Here is a 25,394-nt window from a genome sequence, read left to right as displayed (position 1 = left end):
ACCCTTGACATCTCCTCTGTACCTACTCCCCAGCACCTTTAACATGTGTCTTCTTGTGGCTACCATTTCAGCCCTGGAAAAAAGCCTTTGACTATCCACACAATCAATGCCTCTCATCATCTTGTACACCTCTAGCTATCAGGTCACCTCTCATCCTCCTTCGCTCCAAGGAGAAGAGGCCAAGTTCACTCAACCTATTCTCAAAAGCATGCTCCCCAAACCAGGCAACATCCTTGTAAATCTGCTCTGCACCCTTTCTATGCCTTCCACATCCTTCCTGTAGTGAGGTGACCAGAATTGAGCACAGTACTCCAAGTGGGGCCTGACCAGCATCCAATATACCTGCAACATTACCTCTCGGCTCCTAAATTCAATTCCACGACCCCAAGATCCCTCTGATCCTCCACACTGCCAAGAGTCTTACCATTGATACTACATTCTGCCATCATATTTGACCTACCAAAATGAACCAATTCACACTTAAGCAACACACACAAAATGCTGGTGGAATGCAGCAGCATTTTGTGTGTGTTGTTTGAATTTCCATAATCTGCAGATTTCCTTGTGTTTGCACTTCACACTTATCTGGGTTGAACTCCATCTGCCACTTCTCAGCCCAGTTTTACATCTTATCAATGTCCCTCTGTAACCTCTGGCAGCCCTCCACACTATCCACAACACCTCCAACCTTTGTGTCATCAGCAAACTTAACTAACCCATCTTTCCACTTCCTCATCCAGGTCATTTATAAAAATTATGAAGAGTAAGGGTCCCAGAACAGATCCCTGAGGCACTCCACTGGTGACCGACCTCCATGCAGAATATGACCTGTCTACAACCACTCTTGTCTGGATCCACAAAGCAATGTCCCCTTGGATCCCATGCCTTCTTACTTTCTCAATAAGCCTTGCATGGGGTACCTTATCAAATGCTTTACTGAAATCCATATACACTACATCTATGGCTCTACCTTCATCAATGTGTTTAGTCACATCCTCAAAAAATTCATTCAGGCTCGTAAGGCATGACCTGCCCTTGACAAAGCCATGCTGACTATTCCTAATCATATTATATCTCTCCAAATGTTCATAAATCCTGCCTCTCAGGATCTTCTCCATCAACTTACCAACCACTGACTCACTGGTCTATAATTTCCTGGGCTATCTCTACTTCTATTGCTGGTCAGTACATAAGAGCTGATCCTCCTGTGATTTAAAATTAATCTCACCAAGAAGCAATGTTTAGACATTGATCTAAATGGACAGATTGGATTGGAGTTTATTAGCCATTAAGAGAAGTTCGACAAGCTTGGATTGTTTTTTCTAGGACAGCAGGGGCTGAGGAGCAATCTAATAGGTTTTCAAAATTCTGAGACATTGAAAGGGTGGCTAGTAAGGCTTTTTCTCAAGCTAGAAAGGTCAAATACAAGCAGGTTTAGGTTTAATGTGAAAGAGGAAAAGTTTAAAAGAGATTTGAGAAGCTTCTTTGGGTTGCACACTGGGAACGATAATTGCATCTCTCGGTGCAATTACTGATGAACGGTTTTCACTGAGATGTTTGACAGCAAGTGTTACATATACCTGGAGGACAGGATAGAGTAAATAAATCACAAACTAGAATATCTGTGGATGCTGGAAATCAGAGCAATACACACAAAATGCTGGAGGAATTCAGGACCCCAAGCAGCACCCATGGAAAAAAGTAAATGGTTGACATTTTGGGCCAAGCCTTTCATCAGGACTATTTAGTCTTTTCTATAGATGCTGCCTAGCCTGCTGAATTTCTCCAGCATTTGTGTATTACTAGACCAAATAGGTAATTATTTTTACATGGTTTTATAGGGCTTTTTATTAATATGTCATAATAAAATAACACTAGGTAAACTTGTAGAAATAAATAACAGCCAAATCTAAAGTGCCTGGGAAGATATGAGAGTAAGATCAAAATAAGAAAGTGAACTTAAGATAAATGTCATGATCATAATAATAGTAAATGCATGGTCTACAGAGAAGAACTCCAAACTGGCAAAAGAGATTATAAAGAAAGATTAATGAACAACATGAAAGGAGATGCAGTTTTTTTTAGTATTTAAATACTAAACAGTCAAAGGAAAGGTGCAAAGGAAAATAATCTTGTGGAGGCATAAGGGATAAATACGCCGGTTAGAATATCATAACTCTGTATTAACACAACTGTTGCTGCCAATATCACACTAAAATTGGATATGATAATCTTGAATGACAGCTGAACTTGAAGCAGAACAGTTATCCTGTTCAGATAGGATGTGTCCTCTATTACTGAAGGGAGTAAGGCTATATATAACATTTTCTGACCAAGTTTTCTGTACCTCCTTAGATTTGGGAGTGATGCCAGAAGACTTGAAGATCATACAGTGGCGCTAGAGAGTTTGTGAACCCTGCAGAATTTTCTCCATTTCTGTATAAGTATGGCCTAAAATGTGATCAGATCTTCACATAAGTCCTAAAACTAGATAAGTAGAATCCAATTAAATAAACAACACAAAAACATTGCACTTGTTCATTTATTTACTGAGAAAAATGTTCAAATATTATATGTTTTTATTGGAAAAAGCATGTGGGTCTCTGGGGTAATGCCTTCTACAAAAGCTATTTGGAGTCAGGTGTTCCAAATTGAAGTATGAGTTGTAGAGGTTCCCTGCCCTATTGAAAAGACTTGCAAAGTCAGGTTACTGACAGAGCCTGTTTTTCTCAAGAAAGATCTGTTTATGTGCACCATGCTTCAATCAAAACAACTTGCAGAGGATCTTAGAAGAATTGCAGAGATGCAAAAAGCTGGAAAAGTCTACAAAAGCATTTCTAAAAACCTGAGTGTTCCATCAGTTCACAGTAAGAGAAATTGTCTACAAATGGAGGAACCTCGGTACTGTTGCTACTTTCCCTAAGAGGAGGCATCCTGCAAAGATCACACCAGGAGCACAACATGCAATGCTGAAGGAGGTGAGAAAGAACCCAAGGGTAACAGGAAAAAACCTGCAGAAATCGCTAGAACTTGCTGAAGTCTATGTGTCTACTATAAGGAAAACACTGAACAAGAATGGTGTTTATGGAAGGACACCACAGAGGAAACCACTGCTCTCAAAAAAAACTTTGCTGCATATCTCAAGTTTGCGAAAGGCCACCTGGATGTTCTACAACACTTCTGAGATAATGTTCTGTGGACAAAATGCACATTGCTACATTTGGAGGAAAAAGGGCATGGCACACCAACACCAAAATCTCATTCCAACTGTGAAGCCTGGTGGAAAGAGCATCATAGTTTAGGGCTGCTTTGCTGCCTCAGGGCCTGAACAGCTTGTAATTGTTGAGGGAACAATGAATTCAAAATTGTATCAATACATTTTACAGGAGAATGTCGGAGTAGCAATCCATCACCTGAAGCTTAATAGAAGTTGCATAACACAACAAGACAATGATCCGAAAGATAATTTTAAAAAGAAGAAAATTCGTGTTTTGGAATGGCCAAGTCAAAGTCTTGTCCTTAATCCTATAGATATGTTGTGGAAGGACCTGAAGTAAGCAGTTCATGCAAGAAAGCCCACCAACATCCCAGAGTTGAAGCAGTTTTGTAGAAACAGAAAATAGGTGCAGGAGTGGGCCATTCGGCCCTTCGAGCCTGCACCACCATTCAGTATGATCATGGCTGATCATCCAACTCAGAACCCTGTACCTGCTTTCTCTCCATACCCCCTGATCCCTTTAGCCACAAGGGCCATATCTAACTTCTTCAAGTACTGTTTGTAAGGCAGAATGGCCTAAACAGTACCTGTAAGGTGGAATGACCTAAAATTCCTTTCAGCGGATGTGCAGGACTGATCAATAGTTACCAAAAAGATTTGGTTGAAATCTCTTCATGGGGGTCACACCAGTTACTGAAAGCGAAGATTCACATACTTTTTCCAACAAATACATGTAGTATTAGGTCATACTTAAGCAGAAATAGAGAAAATTCTACAGGATTCACAAACTTTATAGCACCACTGTATATAGCACAACCTGTACCATAAGTGGATGAAGTGTAAAACTAGTAAAGATAGAACAATTAATATGATGTCCATATAATTTAAACCAAGGAACTGGACAGCACAGGAACAGGCTCTTCAGCCCATGATGTTATGCCAGACTAATTAAAATAGTAATTAAATGCCTTCTAAATTAATCTAAATTAATCCCTTCTGCCTGCATAATGTCCATATCACTCCATCCCCGTTACATTCATGTGCCTACTTAAGAGCCTCTTGAACTGGAATGCTAGTGACAAAGTGAAACAAAATGACTACAGGGGGGTAGGAAGGAAGTTAAGAAGCAGGACAGCAAATGTAGTAATCTCGGGATTACTGCCTGTGCCACATGACAGAATAGGAATAGAATGAGGTGGAAGATAAATGCATGGATGAGGGATTGGGGCAGGGATTCAGATTTCTAGATCATTGGGACCTCTTTTGGGGCAGGTGTGACCTGTACAAAAAGCATGGGTTGCACTTGAATCCCAGGGGGACCAATATCCTGGCGGGGAGGTTTGCTAAGGCTACTGGGGAGAGTTTAAACTAGAATTGTTGGGGGGTGGGAACCAAACTGAAGTGACTGGGGAAGAGGAGAAGAGGAGGTTAGCTCACAAATAGAGAGAGCTTGTAGACAGTGTGAGAGGGAGGATAGCCAGCTGATAGAGAAGGGACACGCTCAGACCGAAGGCCTGAAATGTGTCTATTTTAATGCAAGGAGTGTTGTGAACAAAGCGGGTGAGCTTAGAGCATGGATTGGTACTTAGAGATATGATGTGGTGGCCATTACAGAGACTTGGATAGCTCAGGGACAGGAATTGTTACTTCGAGTGCTGGGTTTTAGATGTTTCAGAAAAGACAGGGAGGGAGGCAAAAGAGGTGGGGGCGTGTCACTGTTGATCAGAGATAGTGTAACGGCTGCAGAAAAGGTGGATGCCATGGAGGGATTGTCTACATAGTCTCTGTGGGTGGAGGTTAGGAACAGGAAGGGGTCAATAACTCGACTGGGTGTTTTTTATAGGCTGCCCAATAGTAACGGGGATATCGAGGAGCATATAGGGAAACAGACGTTGGAAGGGTGTAATAATAACAGAGTTGTCATGATGGGAGAGTTTAATTTCCCAAATATCGATTGGTATCTCCCTAGAGCAAGGAGTTTAGATGGGGTGGAGTTTGTTCAGTATGTTTAGGAAGGTTTCTTGACACAGTATGTAGATAAGCCTACAAAAGGAGAGGCTGTACTTGATTTAGTATTGGGAAATGAACCTGGTCAGGTGTCAGATCTCTCAGTGGGAGAACATTTTGGAGATAATGATCATAATTCTGCCTCCTTTACAATAGCATTGAAGAGAGATAGGAAAAGACAAGTTAGAAAAGCATTTAATTGGAGTAAGGGGAATTATGAGGCTATCAGGGAGGAGATTTGAGGCTAATTAGAAACAGATGTTCTCAGGGAAAAGTACAGAAGAAATGTGGCAAATATTCAGGGGATATTTGTGTAGAGTTCTGTATAGGTACATTCCAATGTGACAGGGAAGTTATGGTAGAGTACAGGAACCATGCTGTACAAAGGGTGTAACCCTTGCCCCTAGTCAAGAAGAAAAGAAAAGCTTACAAAAGGTTCAGAGAGCTAGGTAATGTTAGAGATCCAGATGATTATAAGGCTCCTAGGAAAGAGCTTAAGAAGGAAATTAGGAGAGCCAGAAGGGGCCATGAGAAGGCCTTGGCGGGCAGAATTAAGGAAAACCCCAAGGCATTCTACAGGTATGTGAAGAGCAAGATGATAAGACCTGAAAGAATAGGATCTATCAAGTGTGACAGTGGAAAAGTGTGTATGGAAGTGGAGGAAATAGCAGAGATACTTAATGAATACTTTACTTCAGTTATTCACTATGGAAAAGGATCTTAGTCATTATAGTGATGCAGCAGACAGAAAAGCTTGAGTATGTAGATATTAAGAAAGAGGAGGTGCTGGAGCTTTGTCAAGGGCAGGTTGTGCCTTATGAGCCTGATTGAATTTTTTGAGGATGTGACTAAACACATTGATGAAGAAAGAGCAGCAGATATAGTGTATATGGATTTCAGCAAGGTATTTGATAATGTACCCCATGCAAGCCTTATTGAGAAAGTAAGGAGGCATGGGATCCAAGGGGACATTGCTTTGTGGATCTAGAACTGGCTTGCCCGCAGAAGGCAAAGAGTAGTTGTAGATGGGTCATATTCTGCATGGAGGTCGGTCACCAGTGAAGTACCTCAGGGATCTGTCCTTACTCCGTGATTTTTGTAAGTGACCTGGATGAGGAAGTGGAGAGATGGGTTAGTAAGTTTGCTGATGACACAAAGGTTGGAGGTGTTGGCAGTGTGGAGGGCTGACAGAGGTTACAGTGGGACATTGATACAATGCAAAACTGGACTGAGAGGTGGCAGATGAAGTTCAACCCAGGTAAGATTTACAGGGATGTTGCCTGGATTGTGGAGATGCCTTATGAGAATAGGTTGAGTGAACTCGGCCTTTTCTCCTTGGAGCGAAGGAGGATGAGAGGTGACCTGATAGAGGTGTACAAGATGATGAGAGGCATTGATTGTGTGGATAGTCAGAGGCTTTTTCCCAGGGCTGAAATGGTTGCCACAAGAAGACACAGGTTTAAGGTACTGGGGAGTAGGTACAGAGGAGATGTCAGGGGTAAGTTTTTTACTCAGAGAGTGGTGAGTGCGTGGAATGGGCTGTCAGCAATGGTTGTGGAGGCGGATATGATAGGGTCTTTTAAGAGGCTTCTAGATAGGTATATGGAGTTTAGTAAAATAGAGGGCTATAGGTAAGCCTAGTAATTTCTAAGGTAGGGACATGTTCAGCACAACTTTGTGGGCCAAAGGGCCTGTATCATGCTGTTGGGTTTCTATGTTTCTATGAATGGTCATTTAGGAAAGAATATGAGCTAATAAAGAAAGCAAGCATATATACAAAGGCAAATTTTGACTCACAAACTTGAATTCTTTGAAGTGATTGATATTGCATATCTGGTCTTTCAAAATGCCAAGTATTGACTTAAAAGGGACCTGTAGAAATGAAGGGACAAGGACAGGTTGATGAAAAATTAATCAAGAGCTGACATGGTTGGCAAGCAGAGGAGAAGGGTGATCGCATGAGGTCACAGGGTGCCTGTCCTGAGCAACAATGGGAAGGTTTAAAAGAAAAGTCCATTACAGAGGTAAGAGAGTAATTGGAGGAACCAGCAGAGAGGCAGTTATGATCAACTAATTGAGAAGCACACCAGCCAATAAAAAGAAGGCAAGGAAATGTGGAGTGGCCGTTGCGAGAACGGCCAGTATTTGAGACTTTGGTGTGAGGCGTTTTGGTGTGAAGTGTCACAGATAAGAACAGGTAAGGTCTGTTACTTTTAACTTTTCATAATGTACTTTGAAAAGTATGAAAAGGACTCCAACCACCAGGTTCAGGGACAGTTATTACCCGTCAACCATCAGGCTCTTGAACCAGTGGAGATAACTTTACTCGCCCCATCACTGAACAACTTATGGACTCACTTTCAAGGACTCTTCATCTCATGTTCTAAGTATTTATTGTGCATTTATTTATTATTATTATTATTATTATTATTATTATTATTATTATTTCTTTTATTTCCCTTTGTATTTGCACAGTTTGTTGTCCTTTGCACGTTGGTTGTTTGTCCATCATGTTGCATGTGGTCTTTCATTGATTCTATTATGGTTCTTGGATTTACTTTGTATGCCCGCAAAAGAACGAATCTCAGGATTGTATATGGTGACATATATGTACTCTGATAATGAATTTACTTTGAGCTTTGAAGTAAGCAGTATGGTAGACAGGGAGGTGTGCCCAGCTATTGCTCTTGAAGGACTGAATCAAGAAACTGAAGCTGGTGCTGGAGTACTTAGGAGGACTTGTGTACAGTATAGAAAATCGCCAAAGAACATAGGAGAAAAATAAATCTGTTAGAGTTATGGTCAAAAAAATAGCAGATGGAACTTAATACAGGCAAGTGTGGGGTGTTGCACTTTAGGAGGTCAAGTGTAAGTGTATATTAATGACAGGATCATTAACAGCATTGTTGTACAGAGGGAACTTGAGGTCCCTAGCTCTCTGAAAGTGGTTACATAAGTATATAGGTTGCTTTAAAAAAAAGTGTATGGTATGCTTTCCTTTATATTGAATATTGAATATATGGGTAAGGATGTTACATTGCAACTATATAACATTTTGGTTAGGCCATTGCAATCAGTTCTGGTTGCCTTATTATAGGAAGGATGTGGAGGGTGCCGAAGAGGTTTAGCGAAATGCTGCCTGGATTAGAGGATATGTGCTACAAAGTGAGGTAGAAGAAACCTGAGTTGAACAAACATCAGAGGCTACAGGGACCTGATAAATGTGTATAAAATTATAGGAGGCATAGATAACAGTAGACAGACAGAATCTTTTCCCAGGTAGTTAAATGCTAGAAGACATGCGATTAAGCTGAGAAGGGGAAAGTTTGAAGGGGATTTGCATGGCAGATTGTTTTGTACACAGCGTGTGTAAGTGCCTAGGATGAGCTGCCAGGAATAGTGATGCAAGCAGATATGGTGCAGATATTTAAGAGTCTGTTAGATAGGTGCATGAAAATTTAATTTAATTCGGCAGCATGTTTGACACAGACATCATGGACCAAAAAGCCTTTTCCTGTGCTGTACTGCTCCATGTTCTTTGTTTGATATTTATGCCTACATAAGTCATATTCAGATTTGTAGAGTATATGAGTAATAATTCCAGCACCGATTCCTGGAAGATGTTTGTCTGGATTCCAATCACCACCCTTCATAACCGTCCTCTGTCACCTATTAGCAAAGTCAATTTACATCCTGTTTATTAGCTTATCTTGGATCCTGTGGCTTCTAACTATTTTGGGAAGTCTCCCATGTGGGACCTTCTTATTGGTATTGAGCCTTAAATGCCAGTTTCTGTTCACGATGCACAAACAGCACCTCAATGTTGGTTACCCATCATCCTTCTGATTCCTCAAGCCTTTGTAATTGAATAGTTTCTAACTGATAGTGGATGTGGCCCATACTTGCCTGGCTGCCAGGCTGAGCAAATTAAAGCTAAATTAAATCTCATTTGAACTTCACACTTCTGTATCCTTGTTTAATGATCTTTACTTCATTGATTTTTACTTAATTGTGGATAAAACCTAGATATCAATCTTTATACAAAACTTAAATTATTTTGACATGCAACTTGGCTGCTGGTATGAGAATATATGTAGCTTCTTCTTGTGTAACACATTCAAGATGCTGGAGGAATTCAGTAAGTCAGGCAGCATCAATAGATGGGGAGTGAATAGCCAACGTTTTGAGCCAAGATCAACTTTCAAGGATTATAAATCAAGACAAAAAACTGAATTAGCATTGTACAATATGTGGTATCCCAAGCAATCTACCTTACAACTTCAGTCTGGAATTTGATTCCACATACATTACTTTATCTTTTAAATTATCAAAATCTTAAATGCTTTATTTTGAAAAGTAGGTTATCCCAGTTCCTCCAGCAGATCAGGGCTTTTTTCCCTTCTCTCCTCCTGCCGCAGTCTTATTCTTTGTCCTACTGGCCCAGCTTCTGTGTTTTCCTTGCCCCATTCTGAATATGGTCTCCTCCCACCAGAATTCCCTGCCCCATCCAGTCATATTGCCTAGCAGAAAGCAGAACAATATTGAGCCTGCTGGTAAATCAGACAGGATCTCCAGGTTCCTGGCTCACCCAAATTATCTTTAGAGTGCAGTCTCTTTAAGTTGTTGTGTAGGAGGCAGCTACTGTGCAATGTGTTCAGCGTGACCAGCTGCTCTGCCAAGGTTCCAGTGTGACCAGCTGGTGTACCATGAAACTAGCAGGACACGGTCACCATTTTGAGTATGCTGCCCCCTTTAGTATAAAAGCAACATTGTGCATAAAGAGAGGGCAGTGGATGATGAGCAAAGTAGTTGCAGAAGTATAGGCATATTGTACATCAACACTCATTATTATAGTTAATCTCTTCTTGGCTGTGCAACTGTTTCTTCGTTCAATTTTACTTTCTCTTGAAATGTATCATAATCTTTATTTTTTGTTGCAGTTAATTTTTAGTTATAATTTTCACTTTTGCCTAATGAATCTGCTTTCTTAAATTCGTTTAATCAGACTTAAGATAAAACCTCAGTCAGTTTGTTAAAGATAAACCCAATTGTCAGTTGTGGTTTTATGGAAACTATTTCCAGAAAACTGAGATTTTCAATGCAATTTTTGTTGAAATGAGGAGAAAGCAGTTTTTTCTTTCTCCTGGGAGCTCAGATTTCAAAGAATTAGTCAGAATTAAAATTATTTGAATTTAATTTTGCTGGAGCCTGTTTAACATTTCTTCTTTTATTTTTCTTGCTTGCTGTAATCTGTCTCTTATTTGCTACCTTATTTTTATGTATTTGAATTTTTTTTCTGATTTTGAGTGGATAATTCTGTATGTTTGCATGAATTAATAATTTGCTTTTAATATTTAATTTTTAAATTGCTCCTGAAGCTCCACTTTGCCTTCCTGCTTTAAATCCAGCCATAGACTGGATAGATCTCAGAGTGGCGAATCACGGATATTGTCATTTACAGACATCTTGATTAGGTAAGAAGGGTTGAAAGTGTCTGGATGTTCCAGTTACTTTCTTGCTACTTATCTGAAGAACAGGAATAGAATTTACTACCCTCTAGTGGCTGCATTTAACAGTAGGTTTCAGTTTTAAAGAAATGTAGTTATTTATTTTTCTTTAATTTATTTAGAGATACGGTGTGGAATTGGCCCTACCAGCCCTTCAAGCTGAGCTGCCTAGCAAACCCTGACAACCGCAAATTAACCTATCCTAATCATGGGACAATTTACCATGACCAATTAGCCTACTAACCAGTACACCTTTGGTCTGTGGGAAGGAACTGGAGTACCTGAAGAAAACCCTCACATTCCACAAGGAGGATAATAAGAGACTCCTTACAGAGGACGCTGGGATTGGTCTCCAAACTCCGATGACTCAAGCTGTGGTAGTGTCAGAGTAAGCTCTATACTACCGTTTATGTTTATGTTCCCTTGTTCTGGATTCCCTCCCCCTCCAGAGAGACTGGTTTCTTTCCAACCTTTCTAAGCTATAAAAACTAAAAGCAATTTAAACACCTAATTTGGATCCTCCTTGAACTTTACCAGAGAGAATACAATTCTTATCCATGCTACCTTTCCTTGTAATTTAAATTTATTTTTTACCTTCTGGTGACCCTATACTGCATCTTCTCCATCCAAAGGAGAAGTCATTCCCCTTTGAAAGAAAACTATATGTATTGCCAATTTAAGGCAGGAATAACACGAGGTTTTCTCTCAAACAGCTTTCCCTCAAACAGTGGCAGAAGTGGAGTTTTGAAATATTTTAAGGCAGAGTTGGATAGATATTTTTAAGCAAAAAGTGAAGGGTTATGAAGGGCAGATAGAAAAGCAGAGTTGAAGTTACAATCAGATTGACCATCATCTTTTCAAACAGTGAAGTGTCATGTTTTCTGTAGTCACCTTGCCATTGTGCTGATTCCTTCACCTCCTGCCTGATTGCAGCCCACTAACATTAAGTATCCCTTTCTTTGTAACACTCACCTTTAACCTAGCATCTTCTACCATTGCATTGTTAATTAATATTAAACTAGGTCCTGTGGAGATACTGATAACAGGATGCCTTGTGTATAAAACATATCAAATCTAGTGAACAGATGCAAAATTAATTTTAAAAATTCATGGACAGTTATTCTCAGATCTATTGTACTTGCTAATCTGGCATCCAGTTAAGTAGTACCTCAGTTTTAATGTTCTCAACTTTGGTTTCAAATTCCTTCATGTTTCATAACACAGTACCTCTGCAATCTTCTTCAAAGGTATTGCTCAGCTATTTGCAACCCTCCATTTCTGGCCTCTTAATCTTCCACTATCACCAGCTGTGATATCATCTGCCATGTTCCTAGGCTCTGAGATCACTTTTCTTAATCTTCCTCCCTGACTGCTCCCCTTTCTACCTAAGATGCTGCTTTAAAGCTGCCTCATTGTCCAAACTTTTGCTCATCTGTCCTAACATATTTATTGCTTGAGACAACTTTGATTTGCTAACATTACTGAATCAGAATCAAGTTTAATATCACTGGCATTTGTTGTTTTGTGGTGAAGTACATTATAACACATAAGAATAAACATATATAAATTACACTAAGAAATATATATTAAAAATTGCATAAGTAGTGCAAAAAGAGAGCAAAAACAATAGTTAGTATTTATGGGTTCATTGTCCATTCAGAAGTATGATGGTAGAGGAAAAGAAACTGTTCCTGAAACATTGAGTGTGTGTCTTCAGGCTCCTGAATGTCCTCCTTGATGGTAACAATGAGTAGAGGCTTCATTGAGAAGTGAATCTAAGATGCTTCATTAAAGATTGCACAGTTGATGACCTCATCTCAAGGGCTGGAATAAAAAGTGTCATAAAGCATGCTATAGCTTAGAAAGGATATACTGGCTTTAGAGGAAGAAATTGCAGTACAAGGTCACCAGAAGATGCTTGGTCCAAAGTAAAATTCTGAGGAAAGGTTGCTTGGATAAGAATTGTACTCCCTCTTCTAAAATTCAAGGAGGATTTTAATTTGGTGTTTCAGTTGATTTAAGTTTTTATAGGTTAGAAAGGTTGGAAAGAAACCAGTTTTTCTAGTGGGGAGGGAATCCAAGACAATGGAATATAAAATTAGAGCAAGCTCTTTCTTTAACACAAAGGGTATCTGTAGCAACTCTCCAAACCCCTTCTTTGCTAACTTAATCAAAACCTTCACTTTGTAACTAACAGATCATTAGGCTAGGAAATTAATTATAAATTAATTAAGGTAGTAGGTAGAATTAAGATATAGATCAGCCCTAATCTGGTACAAAAAGGTGAAAGAGATCAGGGTCATTGTTGATCAGTGCCTTTTCCATAAACCAACAAAACTGAAGCTGCATGGTTTATTTAGTACAGGATGAGGCAGTTGATGGGTAGCTTTTCTAAAGATGATTAGTTTCTATTTTTGAACTTTAATTTAATCCTGTTCATCAGGATTTTTTAAATAATTTCTCCCTTACCACTGACTTTGGACTCAAACGTGTAGTTGCCAGTCAGTTTCCTACTGTCCTTCTTGAATAAAAATGCCACATTTGCTATTCTCCAGTCATCTGACACCTTTGGCCATCAAAAATTAACAAACCTCTGTCAAGCTCCCAACAATCTTCTCCCTTGTCTTCCCTAGCTTGGGGTCATCACCAGTCCTAGGAGTTTATCCACTTGTAAACAAACTAAAACATGTGGTTCCTGCAGTTCACAACCTTTTTTATTCCATGGACCAATACCATTAAGCAAGGGGTCCTTGAATCCTAGTATGGGAACCCTTGGTCTAATAATTTCACCTTTCTCTTGTTAATGTAGACTAGAATTTTATTATCTCCCTTCCTGAATTCTCCAGCTACAACACTCTTTCCCTTGGTGGGATCCTAAACAGTGGGAAAGCAAATGTAAGGCTGGAAATGGGTTTATAAGATTATGAAAGTCATACATAGAGTAGATAGCCAATATAATTAATCCCATGGTTGAGGTCTCTAACAATAATAGGCATGAGTTTAAGGTGAACAGAGTGACTTGCAGGGGAAGTTTTTTTAGCACAGAATATAGCGGGTACCTGGATTGTGCTGCTAGGAGTTCTAATGGATATAATTATGCGAGAGGCTCGTAGATAGGCTTCTGAATGTGCAAATAGTGGAGGGATATGGACATTATGAGGAAGAAGGGATTCATTTCATTAGACACTTAATTACCAGTTTTATTAGCCTGGCACAACATTATAGGCCAAAGGGCTTGTTCCTGTGTTGTTCTATGGCTCATTGTTATTGTACTGGTTTAAGCCTTTGTTAATAGGAGAAATTAAGTTTAGGTATAAAAAGGTCATTTTTGAATTGGGAGTCTGACCAATCAGTGATAGAGTCTTTTAACAATTAAGATGAATGATTTGGATAAGGGAACCACATTTCAATGGGAAAGAGAGGGAAGAAAGTGAGAGATGTCTGCCATGATGTCAGTGAGAATGGGCAATAACAATGAGTGGGAGCAATATGAGTAGAGGGAGAGAAGGAAGAGTTTGAGAGGGAATCGGGAGTGAGAGTGGGGCGATCAGTATCAGTAGGGGTGGGGATACTGAGTGGAGGAGGTGGCATTGAGAGTGAGGTAAGCGTACGATGGATTGAGGACCCAGAAGCGTGAGGGAGAGAACGATGAGTACAGAAAATGGCATTATGAGGGAAGAGCTACATAAGTGGGGGAGAGCAGCAGTGTGATAGAGTGGGCAGTGTCAGTAAGTTTGAGGAAGGAAAGGCAGCATCAGAAAGGGAGAATAATCTGTCTGACTTTAGGTTGCAGAGCTGTGAATAACCAGTGACACACAGGACATTGTCACCCAATGGATGGAAGTGGTTTTAAAATCCATTGAAGGACGGAGTGTTTATGTCCACAGATGAGTTTAAAATATAAGAGCAACATTTTATTTTAGAAGCAATTTATATAACTTATTTCATTGATTCGTTGAAATCAGATTTTTTTTTCTATGTATGGAAATTTAAAGTTATCTGTCAATGCTACAGGTGCTTTATTTTAGTGAAAGCATTGGCCTTTTGTAAGGTTAGTGTTTGTGCATTGAGATATTGGCATAATAGACCTTCTTGACTTGCATGTGATACCTGATTTTTTGGTTTGGCTCTACATTTTCCACTAATGATGGTTCAGCCGCCTGCTGATTCCTCTTTGCTGACTCAGTTCACACAAAATTATTATATACAGTCTTGCAAAATAACTGAAATACGAACAAATTCCTGCCTGAGTGAATTTATAAACAATAACTTTAATATAAAATATAGCCATAATGTGCATTTAAATGGGGAACTACATTATTACAACCTATTGTGGTTTTTAATTGGTCTGTAAATCCTACTTTTCCTACTAATCCTACTTTTTGCACACCTTAGTCCTGATATCTTGCAATGTTCAGTTATTTTTTGAATTAACACATCAATTCCACAAATCCACATTGGATTTACCTTCCACAGCCCTCCTAGATTAGTCAGTTTCAGTGGACAAGTGTTATTCCAAATTAGAAGAAGCTTTGCAGCCCTGCATATCTTCAGATGTGACCCTTTGGGGTTGGAGCTAATGTCACAATGTTTTTCAAAGTTCTGATTACACCCAAATAAAATGGTCAACGTTTGTGCAAGCCTATTGCATTTTGTGAGTTTCAAGCAGAAATCATCAACATGCCAATTGCTAACCATCAAATCATGCTGCTGCATTCTCAACCAACTCTTGCTTGTTATATTGATTTTTTGCTAATGAAAGGGTTAAACCCACTCTATATAACATTAGCAAATGATTGTCAAAGATTGCTTTAATTGTGCCATGATTCTTGTTTTGACTGGATTGTTTTTAACATTCACCCTGCCAACATTCCAGCATTTTTGAATGACTGAAATCATAACTGTTCTGTATCATGTTTTAAAAAGTGCATTGCCTTTATGATTTACGATCTAACATTATATTCCTTCTTTGTTTTCCTTTCCTGTCCTCCTCCTCTTCCACCATTGGATCCCATGTACTGGCATTAGTGAAATACAGCACTCTCTTGACAGGGCTAGGAGTGCTAGCACCAACTGTTTGAGACCAGATTCTAGTTTACAGTCACCAGAACAAGACAGGTATATCCAACCCTTTTTTATCCTTGTCATCTGTGCTGATGATTCCGTGTTTCTTTAGTCGTGACCCTGTAGGTTTCTTAGTTTTGTGTCATATTCCGATTAAAGCAGCATTTACAATGTTTTTTACCCTTTTGCTTAGGTGAATCCTCAGACTTGAACCGTATTAACCTTGTGTATATCTTTTACATTAAGTGCTCGGCAGTTCAATAATTTGCTTTCCTTGCTTACTTTTTCTTCCTCCAGCTTGTAGAAAGCCTTTCATATGTTGACAGTGATCTGTACTTCATTACTCAGTGGCTAGTGTTTAGGAAAAAAGTTAAGAATTTAAAATTGAACCTTTTTAAACAGAATTCAAGCAGATGCTATTATAATTTCATGAATTAAAATAGAAGTAGGTCCTATTTGATTCTGCCTGCAAATTTACCTTGGTTTCTGAGTTATGAGGTTTGGTCTGTAATCACTTTAAGCCTTGATGGGCTAATCACAAATTAGAATAGGAAAATATACAAAAACTTCATCTCAGTTCAAGAAGTGATATATATGCAAGCAGAATATTTAGTGAAGTTTCCTGTTCATGGTTGCTATTTATTCACTCCTGAAGGAATGTGTGTGTGTCCAACTAGTCCAATGTTCGTGTAGCTGGATCCTACTGAGTGTCACTGGTAGGAATTTTTCAGATATCTTTAAGCACATTTTTATCTTCTTGGAAACTTCCAGAAAAGGCCTGGACATCTACCAATGGTTAGTGGGATTACTGCCTTTAATTGGATATAAATAGGAGGGTTCATTCACTCCAAGGGTATTTTGCGCTTTTTCCCTTTTCAACTAACCCACTCAGGCTCCAACTATTGTTCTTAATGTGCCTATAGTCAGTTCCACATGCCAATTGGAAAGCAAATAATTTCTTCCTTACCCCATGGTAAAATCCTTGACTGTCAGTCAAATAGTTATTCTCATCTCTCTTCTGTAATCCCTTGGGTTTGAAGATGAATTGTTTCCATTCAGGCTCTGAAGTAACTGATGAGGCAAATTCTGCACAACAGATTCTTCCATTGTTGAGGAGGAGGTGTCTGTAGCTTGGGCCAGGATGCTGGGCTTCCTTGTGCTCCCAAAGCACAATTTTAGTGCTTTTAATGCCATCTTTACATTTGTGTACTGGAAATGACATAAAACACTCTTGAATCTTGAATCCAAATGCTCCTTCCCCAATATTCCCAACTCTAGTAATTTCACAACAAAATTTGAAGAGTTTTTTCAATTCCTAGAGCTTCTCGTTCAGTCAAGGAGGCTTTGCACCCCAGAACTGTGTGGATGTAGTTAAAATGCACCCTAAGCATTAAATTAAAAAAAAACAACTATTATGAATAATTAAAGCACTACAGATGTATACTGTTTGATGCATAAACTGCAGTTTTGTGAATATCTTCAGTAGTTAAACATTGCAATCATTACCAAAGAAACAACACACTTGTTTTGAAACACAAATGTTATCAGGATTATAAGCACTTTGTGCATAATCTTGCTCAGTATCCCCAAGCCTCATGGCTTTAGATGCAGCACAAAAGTAAATTTGTTCCACTGGGTCACTTGTGGCGAGTAGAGGGGATTGTTGAGGCATGAATATTTTGAGTTATATCTTTCTTGGAACTGAGGAGTATATGTTTAACTTGTGGTTCCCTCTTTGATTGTAACAAAGTACTTCAAGTGGAAAGAAATTTCACTGTTGCTGTGAGTTTAGCTTTCAGCTGTTTGCCCTAAGTCTAAGTTTAGTCTTGATATTGAGTGCTCAAGTACCAAAATATTTCCCAGCCCTGAACACCCATTTTGGCAATCACACCAATTTAACCTCTCTTCCCTTGGCAATTAAGTCTCAAATTTGGGCATAACCTAGTGGATCGACTTCAGTTTCATTTAAAATCTCAAGAATGTTGGTTCTCACTCTGGCCCGATGAGTATACTCAGTAGAGTTGCTGCCATGACCAAATGCTTTAAGTGGCTGGAATTGAAATGCAGAGGTCACCAGTCACAAAATATAACTGAAAGTCAGAATCTCTGTATTTTTCTTCCTGATGCAAATAGGATGTTTGTATGTCACCAAAGCTCAAAGTAGTTACTTCATGTCCCTCAATATCCTTCAAAGGCCATTAAATAGATGTTAGCTTTTTTCATGCAGCAAATTTAATTAAGAAATTGATCTAAACTGTTTGAAATTTGACAGTATACTGTATATAATTTTTCAAATTATGGGACAAGATTAATTTTCAATAGTTACATATAATAGTATAAACGTGTATTTTGTATTTGTGTTCTGCACCTTGAGGACAAATCCTAATGCTTAAGAGCTGATGACAAACAAAATAATCTGTTGTGCATATATTACAAAGGGGAAAAATAAAATATATCAAAAGATAAAGGTATATTTTGCTTGAATGCATTGTTTAGAAGCTGTCAACATATTAAGGGCTTTTCTCCTTCATGTTATTTAGAGTTTTTATTCTCCTTAGGCTGTGCTTCATCCTTGAACAGAGCAACTTAAAAACTAAGAGTATTGACAAGATGTGCATAGGCAGTGTTTGGCTTTAATTTGGACAGGCGAAATGCATGGAAGCCAACCAGCTCTTTCTGAGCACTGCACAAGGTACAGACATTGTGGCAGCTTTCTTCACTTTTCCTCACTTTCTGCTGCTTTGCCAGATTTTCCAAGCTTTGCAAGATTGACTGGAGGTACTCTGATATTTTCTTGTATTGCTCAGCGGTAAACAGCCAACTGGAACAATGCCCCAGATAGAGAGTGGTTTTGTAGGATGGTGATATAGTATATATAATATAAATATAGTACTGCATTCACTAAAAATAACTGGATGTCAAATAAAGTCAAGCTAGTAAAATCCCTTCTTATCCTTGTGCGTTTTCCTAGTGATTTAATGTTTTTCCTTGGTAGGTTTTGATACTAGCCTGGCCAAGTTTCACTAATCCAGGCCTGACTTTTCATAAAGGTTACCAGTTGAATTGTGCTTCCTGAAATATTTCAGACTTTACTTTTTTCCCGAATAAACTTGCACTCATAATTAATAATTCCCCTCAGACTCATGCAGTGAAAATCACAACTATGTGATTCAATGATGAAAGAGAACCTTCATGCCATCTTAACATATTTGAAGATATTACAGAAATATATTTGAAATAAATGTACCACACAAACTTAGAAAAAGGAAAATTTAACATTCACAAAGTAAGCGTTTAGTTGGCAGCTATGACTTATTTCATACTCTCCAAATTCTTTCACTTAGCTTGTGTTGAAAAAAGCCACATGCCTTCATTGGCATGATGAAAACTGGAGTCATCCTTAACAGGCAGAGCAGGCTGATGTGGACTTTATTATGTATCATATAGAGCTCCAGCTGACAAACTCAACATAATGCTGTGAACACTATTATCTTTCATATTAATCATGTTACAGAACAAAAATAATTTAAAATATTTGTAGTTCATTGTGAAATACCAGAGCTCTAACTGTAATCACTTAATTGGAATCCAGGTTCCAAGACGTCTAAATACATCTAAAAAAGGTAACTTCCTCTTCTCAGTGACAAGCTAGTTAAAAATATCCTCCAAGCCAGAAGGATAGATCTATATGGAGTCAGTAATAGGCTTTAGAATTCCTTATCAGGAAAAGGGAAATCCGCAAGGCATCTATTTCTGTGCTTTGGGTAAGAGAGAGAGAGAGAGAGAGAGAGTGTGTGTGTGTGTGGCATTATGCATGCACGTGTGATTATTAGGTGGAGATGGGTTAATCTTCAATAACAATACCACACATTGTGGATTATATGGGCTCGCTTCAAAGTCAGAGAGTCATACATCACAGAAATAGACCTTTGGGGCCATGCCAACTGTTAAACCCAAGGAGCTTGCAATGAAGCAATGGTCCTGAATCCTTGTGTTCTCAGTGAGCAGAATGATAAATTTACCAAAACCCAGACCAAGGAAGGAGCTGGAAAGCTCGACATGCAGAAGGGTATTGCGTGCTACCCTTTGAAAAGTAAGGCATATCTATTTTACATTTGCCTTTTATATGCCCAATTCTGTAACTTCTGCTCTTTGAAATTCCAACTCTTCCATGTAAATCCCAAGATTTAGAGGTCCAGTGTTTAGGAGAGTATCAAGAGGGAAAAATGCCCAAGAAAAATTGGATGATTTTATTTTCTAAATAATATTCTGTGGTTCATTCAGCATGCTTTCATTTTGAACATTTGTTACATATCATCTACACTACATCAAGTAGCACTGGATATGTCAGCACAGGCTCAGTTTCCAGACCATTGATCTGGAATTAGTGTCATCAACAAAACTGCAGAAGGATTTCATCAAGCTCTGGAACACTCCATTCCTGTTTAGTGATCACAGTTTTCATCATCATTTGCTGGCTGATTAGCATGTTCACAGATTTTTTTTTGGTAACAGGGTTGGTCTTGAGAATGTTATGGCAGATTATTTGTAAAAAAAAAATTAAATCCCTAGGCTTCCACATAATATTCAGAGTGGATGGGAAAAGCCTTGTATATCACTATCTGAACAGATAGATTCATCAGAAGTAATGCACAGGGCTCATGTTTCGTTGGATAAATCCACCGTCCTGAGATTGTCACATTAGTAAGGAAGTTCACACATTTCTCATAGAGTCATACAGCACAGAAATGGGCCCATTGTGTCCTTGCCAACCGTTTTGCTCATCTATACTAATCTCATTTACCCACAATAGGTTTGTAACCTTCCATGCCTTGCCCATTCAGATCCTTGTCCAAATGCCTTTTTTCAATGCAGTGATCTAATCTGATCCCACCATTGCCTCTGGCAGTGCATAGCAGATACATTTTGTGTAAAACCTTTGCTCTCAGATCTCTTTTAACACTTCCCTCTTACACCTTAGAGCTATTTTGGCATACTTACTGAAGAAAAAAGTTTCAGGTTATCTACATTCAGATTCCAGAAATCTTCAAAGTCACAATCACGGAAGAAGTGCATTTGGTGGGGAAACAGAAAGCCATATTTTTTCACATGGTGGGGATAATTTTGAAGCACCAGACAAACCATAACAAAATCTCTAAAAAAGGACATCATAAATGTATGAGGTCTAACACAGAGTTATACAAGATGCACATTACCAGATACTGGAAAATTGCCTGCTTATTCCCACTGTCTAATGCAACTTTGGACAGACTTTTTACTTCAAACTATTGTAAATTTGATCAAAACATTCCAGCTGTTGCATAAAGATTGAATGATAGCATCACCATCATTTATCATCACCATTTTCAGCTCCACATCATTCATGGGCAAAATTATCATTATAAAATCTCAATTAGTTTCCATGTTACTTATGTTGAGACACCTGGGGTACACTCCTAGTCAGCCATCTACCGCTAAGCTTTTGCAGCAGTTTCTGGTTCACAGTCTCTGTTTAACTTGTCTATGTATCTTCCTGTTTCATGGTGGAACAGGTGGTTTCATTCCCTAGATAGGAAACGATCTCCTAGTCCCAGGATTCACATCCAGCATGCCTCTCCAGAGGATGACAGGTACTGAATAATTCGAAGTGTACATGAAGTTATATGTATAGCAAAATATGCTGGCTCATTTGGAACAGCTAACTGTTTTTAGTTCAATTAGTGATTTTTAATACCAAATATAGGTGACAATTCTAATCTTCTGCTTTGATCTGTGGTAAATGACTTTCAGTTTACATCCTTGTTCCATGTTCCAGTCTACAGCTTGGTACTATAAAGAAGAGATTTCACCATCAGAACCTCGTGTCAATGTTAATCATCCTTTGCCTTTCTGGTATTCATATGTTTCTACTGATTGTTGAATTTAAATCACTTCCACAGCTTATACAGTACCAATGTGTTATTCAGTGCAAAATGTGAAAAAAGAGGAGTTTCTTTTGGATAAGTTTGAATCTATAGAACAATAAATTACTTTCTTTCTGAAAATGTACTCTAAACTAGCACTGTATAGTTGAGGGTGGGTGTGAGGGTACAAGGCTGTTTGATATGGTTCCCTGGGAGCAAGGGTTTCAGATCTGAACCTCAACTGTTTGTGGCATTTGGTACTATTTGTTTGGCTCTGTTCATTGCAGCAGTCCCCTGCAGTGAAGGTAGTCCAGTACTGTGTTGCCACAACTCCAATTTACCTATAGCATTGCTGAAGACATTGCTGTAGGTGTGGTTAGATCACAGTAGGAGTCAGGCATGATGCTCTTCCCCAATTCATAGTGTTGATGTGAAACCCCATGGTTGAGTTGGCAACCCAAGAACGTCTGTTGTTCCAGGTGCTCCTCCTCTGCCAAAATCTGGTGAAGGTGTCAAGAAAGATTGGTGACTACAGTGAACTATGGCATTTTTAGGATCAGTGCAGAAAAAAAGCTTAGATGATCTATATGATCAGATCAAACTTGAGAGTTCCATGTTGTTCCAGATGCCTGAAGGAGAGCATGTCAGCCATTGTTGCTTTGCTGCAACTCAGTAAAGAGCAGGATCATTAAGCCCGAAGCATTTACCCATTCTGCCCTTTTACATTTCCATTCACCCAACTCTCCCCTCTTGTCTGTTCATCAATGCTGTGTTCATAAGCAACAGTTATTAAAGCTCCTCTCATGAGCCCCCTGGTCTCTCAGCAGGTTGTGGTGTAATGGACGAGGTTTCCTTGTCAGGTGAAATCCATTCTTACAATACAGACAGTTTATTCAATGTGCTTGACAAAATGATTGGTCACTGCAGTGAACTGTGTCTGTTCGACAGGCATGTCTGTTGGACATGATATCTCAGGTAGTGCAATCTCCTGTCATGGAGAGTTTAGAAGTGTATTTCATGTGACAAGGTGTGGCAGAAGTGCTCTGCAAACCTGCCAGTTGACTGGTGGCAGTTCCCTACAGGGTGAGCACGTGCCTCAGGTCAGCTTTGGAGGACTTAGAGATGAAGAATTCTGTGGGAAAGACTATAGAAGAAAGCTCATGTGATGCAGAATGAGCTGTAGAAAATAGTAAAGGGCATGGAGAAGATTTTATTGCACTCTTCCCACAGATTTGCCTGGAACCTGGACACCTTCCTCTCCATTTGGGAAATGAGTCCAGCTCACCGCAAACAATCACAGACCCAGCTACAGAGCAATGAACTCAGCAGAGCAAGATTGGGGCCTCCATTAACTCTGTGCTGGAACTTGGGAGTTCCAAATGCAAATGGCCAATCTTGCTCTCTGCCAAATATATCCCATTCGCTGCTGGCTGGACACAGAGTTTGACTACCCCAGGCTCCAGATCGGTACAAATCTTGATGCTCTGAAAAGGCCTTTGGGGATTGCAAAATCATCACGGACCCGCTCAGAGAAGTGCCAGTGAACCACAAATATGTTGTCCCCTGAAGATTTGAGCCTTTGTGCCCTACCACTAGGCCATCCGTACTTCCCCACAGATGATCCTTAGTCAATGCAGTCTGCTACTGTGACTGGTATGCCAGTGCTGTCTCCAGCAGGACCATCCTTCTCAGCCACCTGCTGCTCCCTTAACTCCAAGAGAGCAGAAACACAGGGAGAGTACAGGCACGGAAGTTTATTGTGCTGTATCTCTAAATAACTTATTTTTAATTACTGGGTTCCCTTGCAAACTCTCCACGGCTTCCTATGTTCCAGTGAAAACAAACCTAGTCTACCCTATTCCTCCTTTGAATTACATTCCAACCAACATCATGGTGAATCCCTTTTGTTCTCGCTGTTTATTGTTACCACATCTTTTCTGTACTGTGGTGGTTAGAGATGTGCGCATTACTCCACATGCAGTCTAACCAATGTTTTAAACAGCTGCAACATGACATCACAACTTCTATATTCAATGCCTTGACTTATAAAGGCAAGCATACCTATGCCTCCTTCACTATCTTACCTACCTGTGTTACCACTTCAGCAAGGTATGAATTTGCATCCGAAGGTCCCTTTGTATATCAATCCTGCTATTTACTTTACATGTCCTACCAATATTTGACTTTCCATAGTGTAATACCTAACATTATTGCCAAGGAAATTCTAGGGAAATGTCCTGGTCAGAACCCTACTACTGTGTGCCTTGCTTTCTCTTCAGACTGCTCTTTCTTACTCCACATTTGCTGCAAGGACCAACAAGCCTAGCACCTAGAATAAGTAGCTGCTCTACCTGGAGAGAGCCTTTGAGATGCTGAATGAGAGAAAGATCATAAGATATAGGAGCAGAATTGGGCCATTTAGCCCACTGAGTCTGCTTCGTGAAAGGGCCGAGATGAGATGCAGTGGTATACAAGGTGATGACTTCAAAGCAGATATGATGGAGAAACTGGAATAATGGAGTGGAGGCATGCAGGGAGCACAGTGGGAGGAGCTGGAGTGGTGTGGTAGTCCATGGACTGGTGGATATTAGTTGCTAGCCTAACTTCGAAATGGTGAGCAGAATAGATCAGAATCAGGTTCAATAATCACCGGCAAATGTAGTGAAACTTGTTTTTGCAGTGGAAGCACGATGCAGTACATAGTAATAAAGAAAACAATGTGAATTACAATAAGTCAAGTCAAGTCAAGTCAAGTCAAGTTTTATTGTCATTTCGACCTTAACTGCTGGTACAGTGCATAGTAAAAATGAGACAACGTTTTTCAGGACCATGGTTTACATGACACAGTACAAAAACTAGACTGAACTATGTAATAAAAAAAAACACAGAGAAAGCTGTACTAGACTATAGACCTACGCTGGACTGCATTAAGTGCACAAAAACAGTACCGGCATTACAATAAATATTAAACAGGACAGTAGGGCAAGGTGTCAGTCCAGGCTTTGGGTATTGAGGAGTCTGATAACTTGGGGGAAGAAACTGTTATATAGTCTGGTTGTAAGAGCCCGAATGCTTCGGAGCCTTTTCCCAGATGGCAGGAGGGAGAGGAGATTGTATGAGGGGTGCATGGGGTCCTTCATAATGCTGTTTCCTTTGCGGATGCAGCGTGTAGTGTAGTGTAAATGTAAATGATAAGTGTGTGTTTACTTATTTATTAAATAGTTAAATTAAATAAGTAGTGCAAAAATAAAAATAAAAGAAGTAGTGAGGTAGTTCCCAGGGCTGAAATGGTTGCCACAAGAGGACATAGATTTAAGGTGCTGGGGAGATGTCAGGGTTAAGTTTTTTACGCAGAGAGTGGTGAGTGTGTGAAATAGGCTGCCAGCAGTGATGGTGGAGATGGATACGACAGGGTCTTTTAAGAGACTTTTGGATAGGTACATGGAGCTTGGAAAAATAGAGGGCTATGGGTAAGCCTAGTAATTCCTAAGGTAGTGACATGTTCGGCACAACTTTGTGGGCCAAAGGGCCTGTATTGTGGTGTAGGTTTTCTATGTTTCTAGTGTTCATAGGTTCAACGTCCATTCAGAAATTGGATGGCAGAGGGGAAGAAACTGTCACTGAATCGTTGAGTGTGTGCCTTCAGGCTCCCATACTCTCTTCTTGATGGTAACAGTGAAAACACGGCATGTCCTG

The 25,394-nt window shown here is 39.5% G+C and overlaps 1 protein-coding gene across 13 annotated transcripts in view; it reads left to right on the top strand.

The window, feature by feature from the left end:
- Nucleotides 1-25,394, top strand: part of LOC132400854 (regulating synaptic membrane exocytosis protein 1-like) — a 554,853-nt gene that overhangs the window by 398,277 nt on the left and 131,182 nt on the right. For 9 of the 13 annotated variants that reach the window (XM_059982306.1, XM_059982314.1, XM_059982312.1 and 6 more), the window contains 2 exons: nt 15,760-15,849; nt 21,348-21,425. The exons of 3 other annotated variants lie outside the window; for them this stretch is intronic. In XM_059982306.1, coding sequence (XP_059838289.1) covers nt 15,760-15,849; nt 21,348-21,425 — 168 coding nt within the window. Of the gene's footprint in view, nt 1-10,612; nt 10,699-15,759; nt 15,850-21,347; nt 21,426-25,394 lie in introns of those variants that run through there. One more of the 13 variants, XM_059982318.1, reaches the window with a different exon arrangement.

This window comes from Hypanus sabinus, chromosome 10 (assembly GCF_030144855.1).
Source record: "Hypanus sabinus isolate sHypSab1 chromosome 10, sHypSab1.hap1, whole genome shotgun sequence".
Lineage (NCBI taxonomy): Eukaryota > Metazoa > Chordata > Chondrichthyes > Myliobatiformes > Dasyatidae > Hypanus > Hypanus sabinus.
The sequence above is the reverse complement of the archived record's forward strand: the minus strand, read 5'-3'. Positions and strand labels throughout refer to the sequence as shown.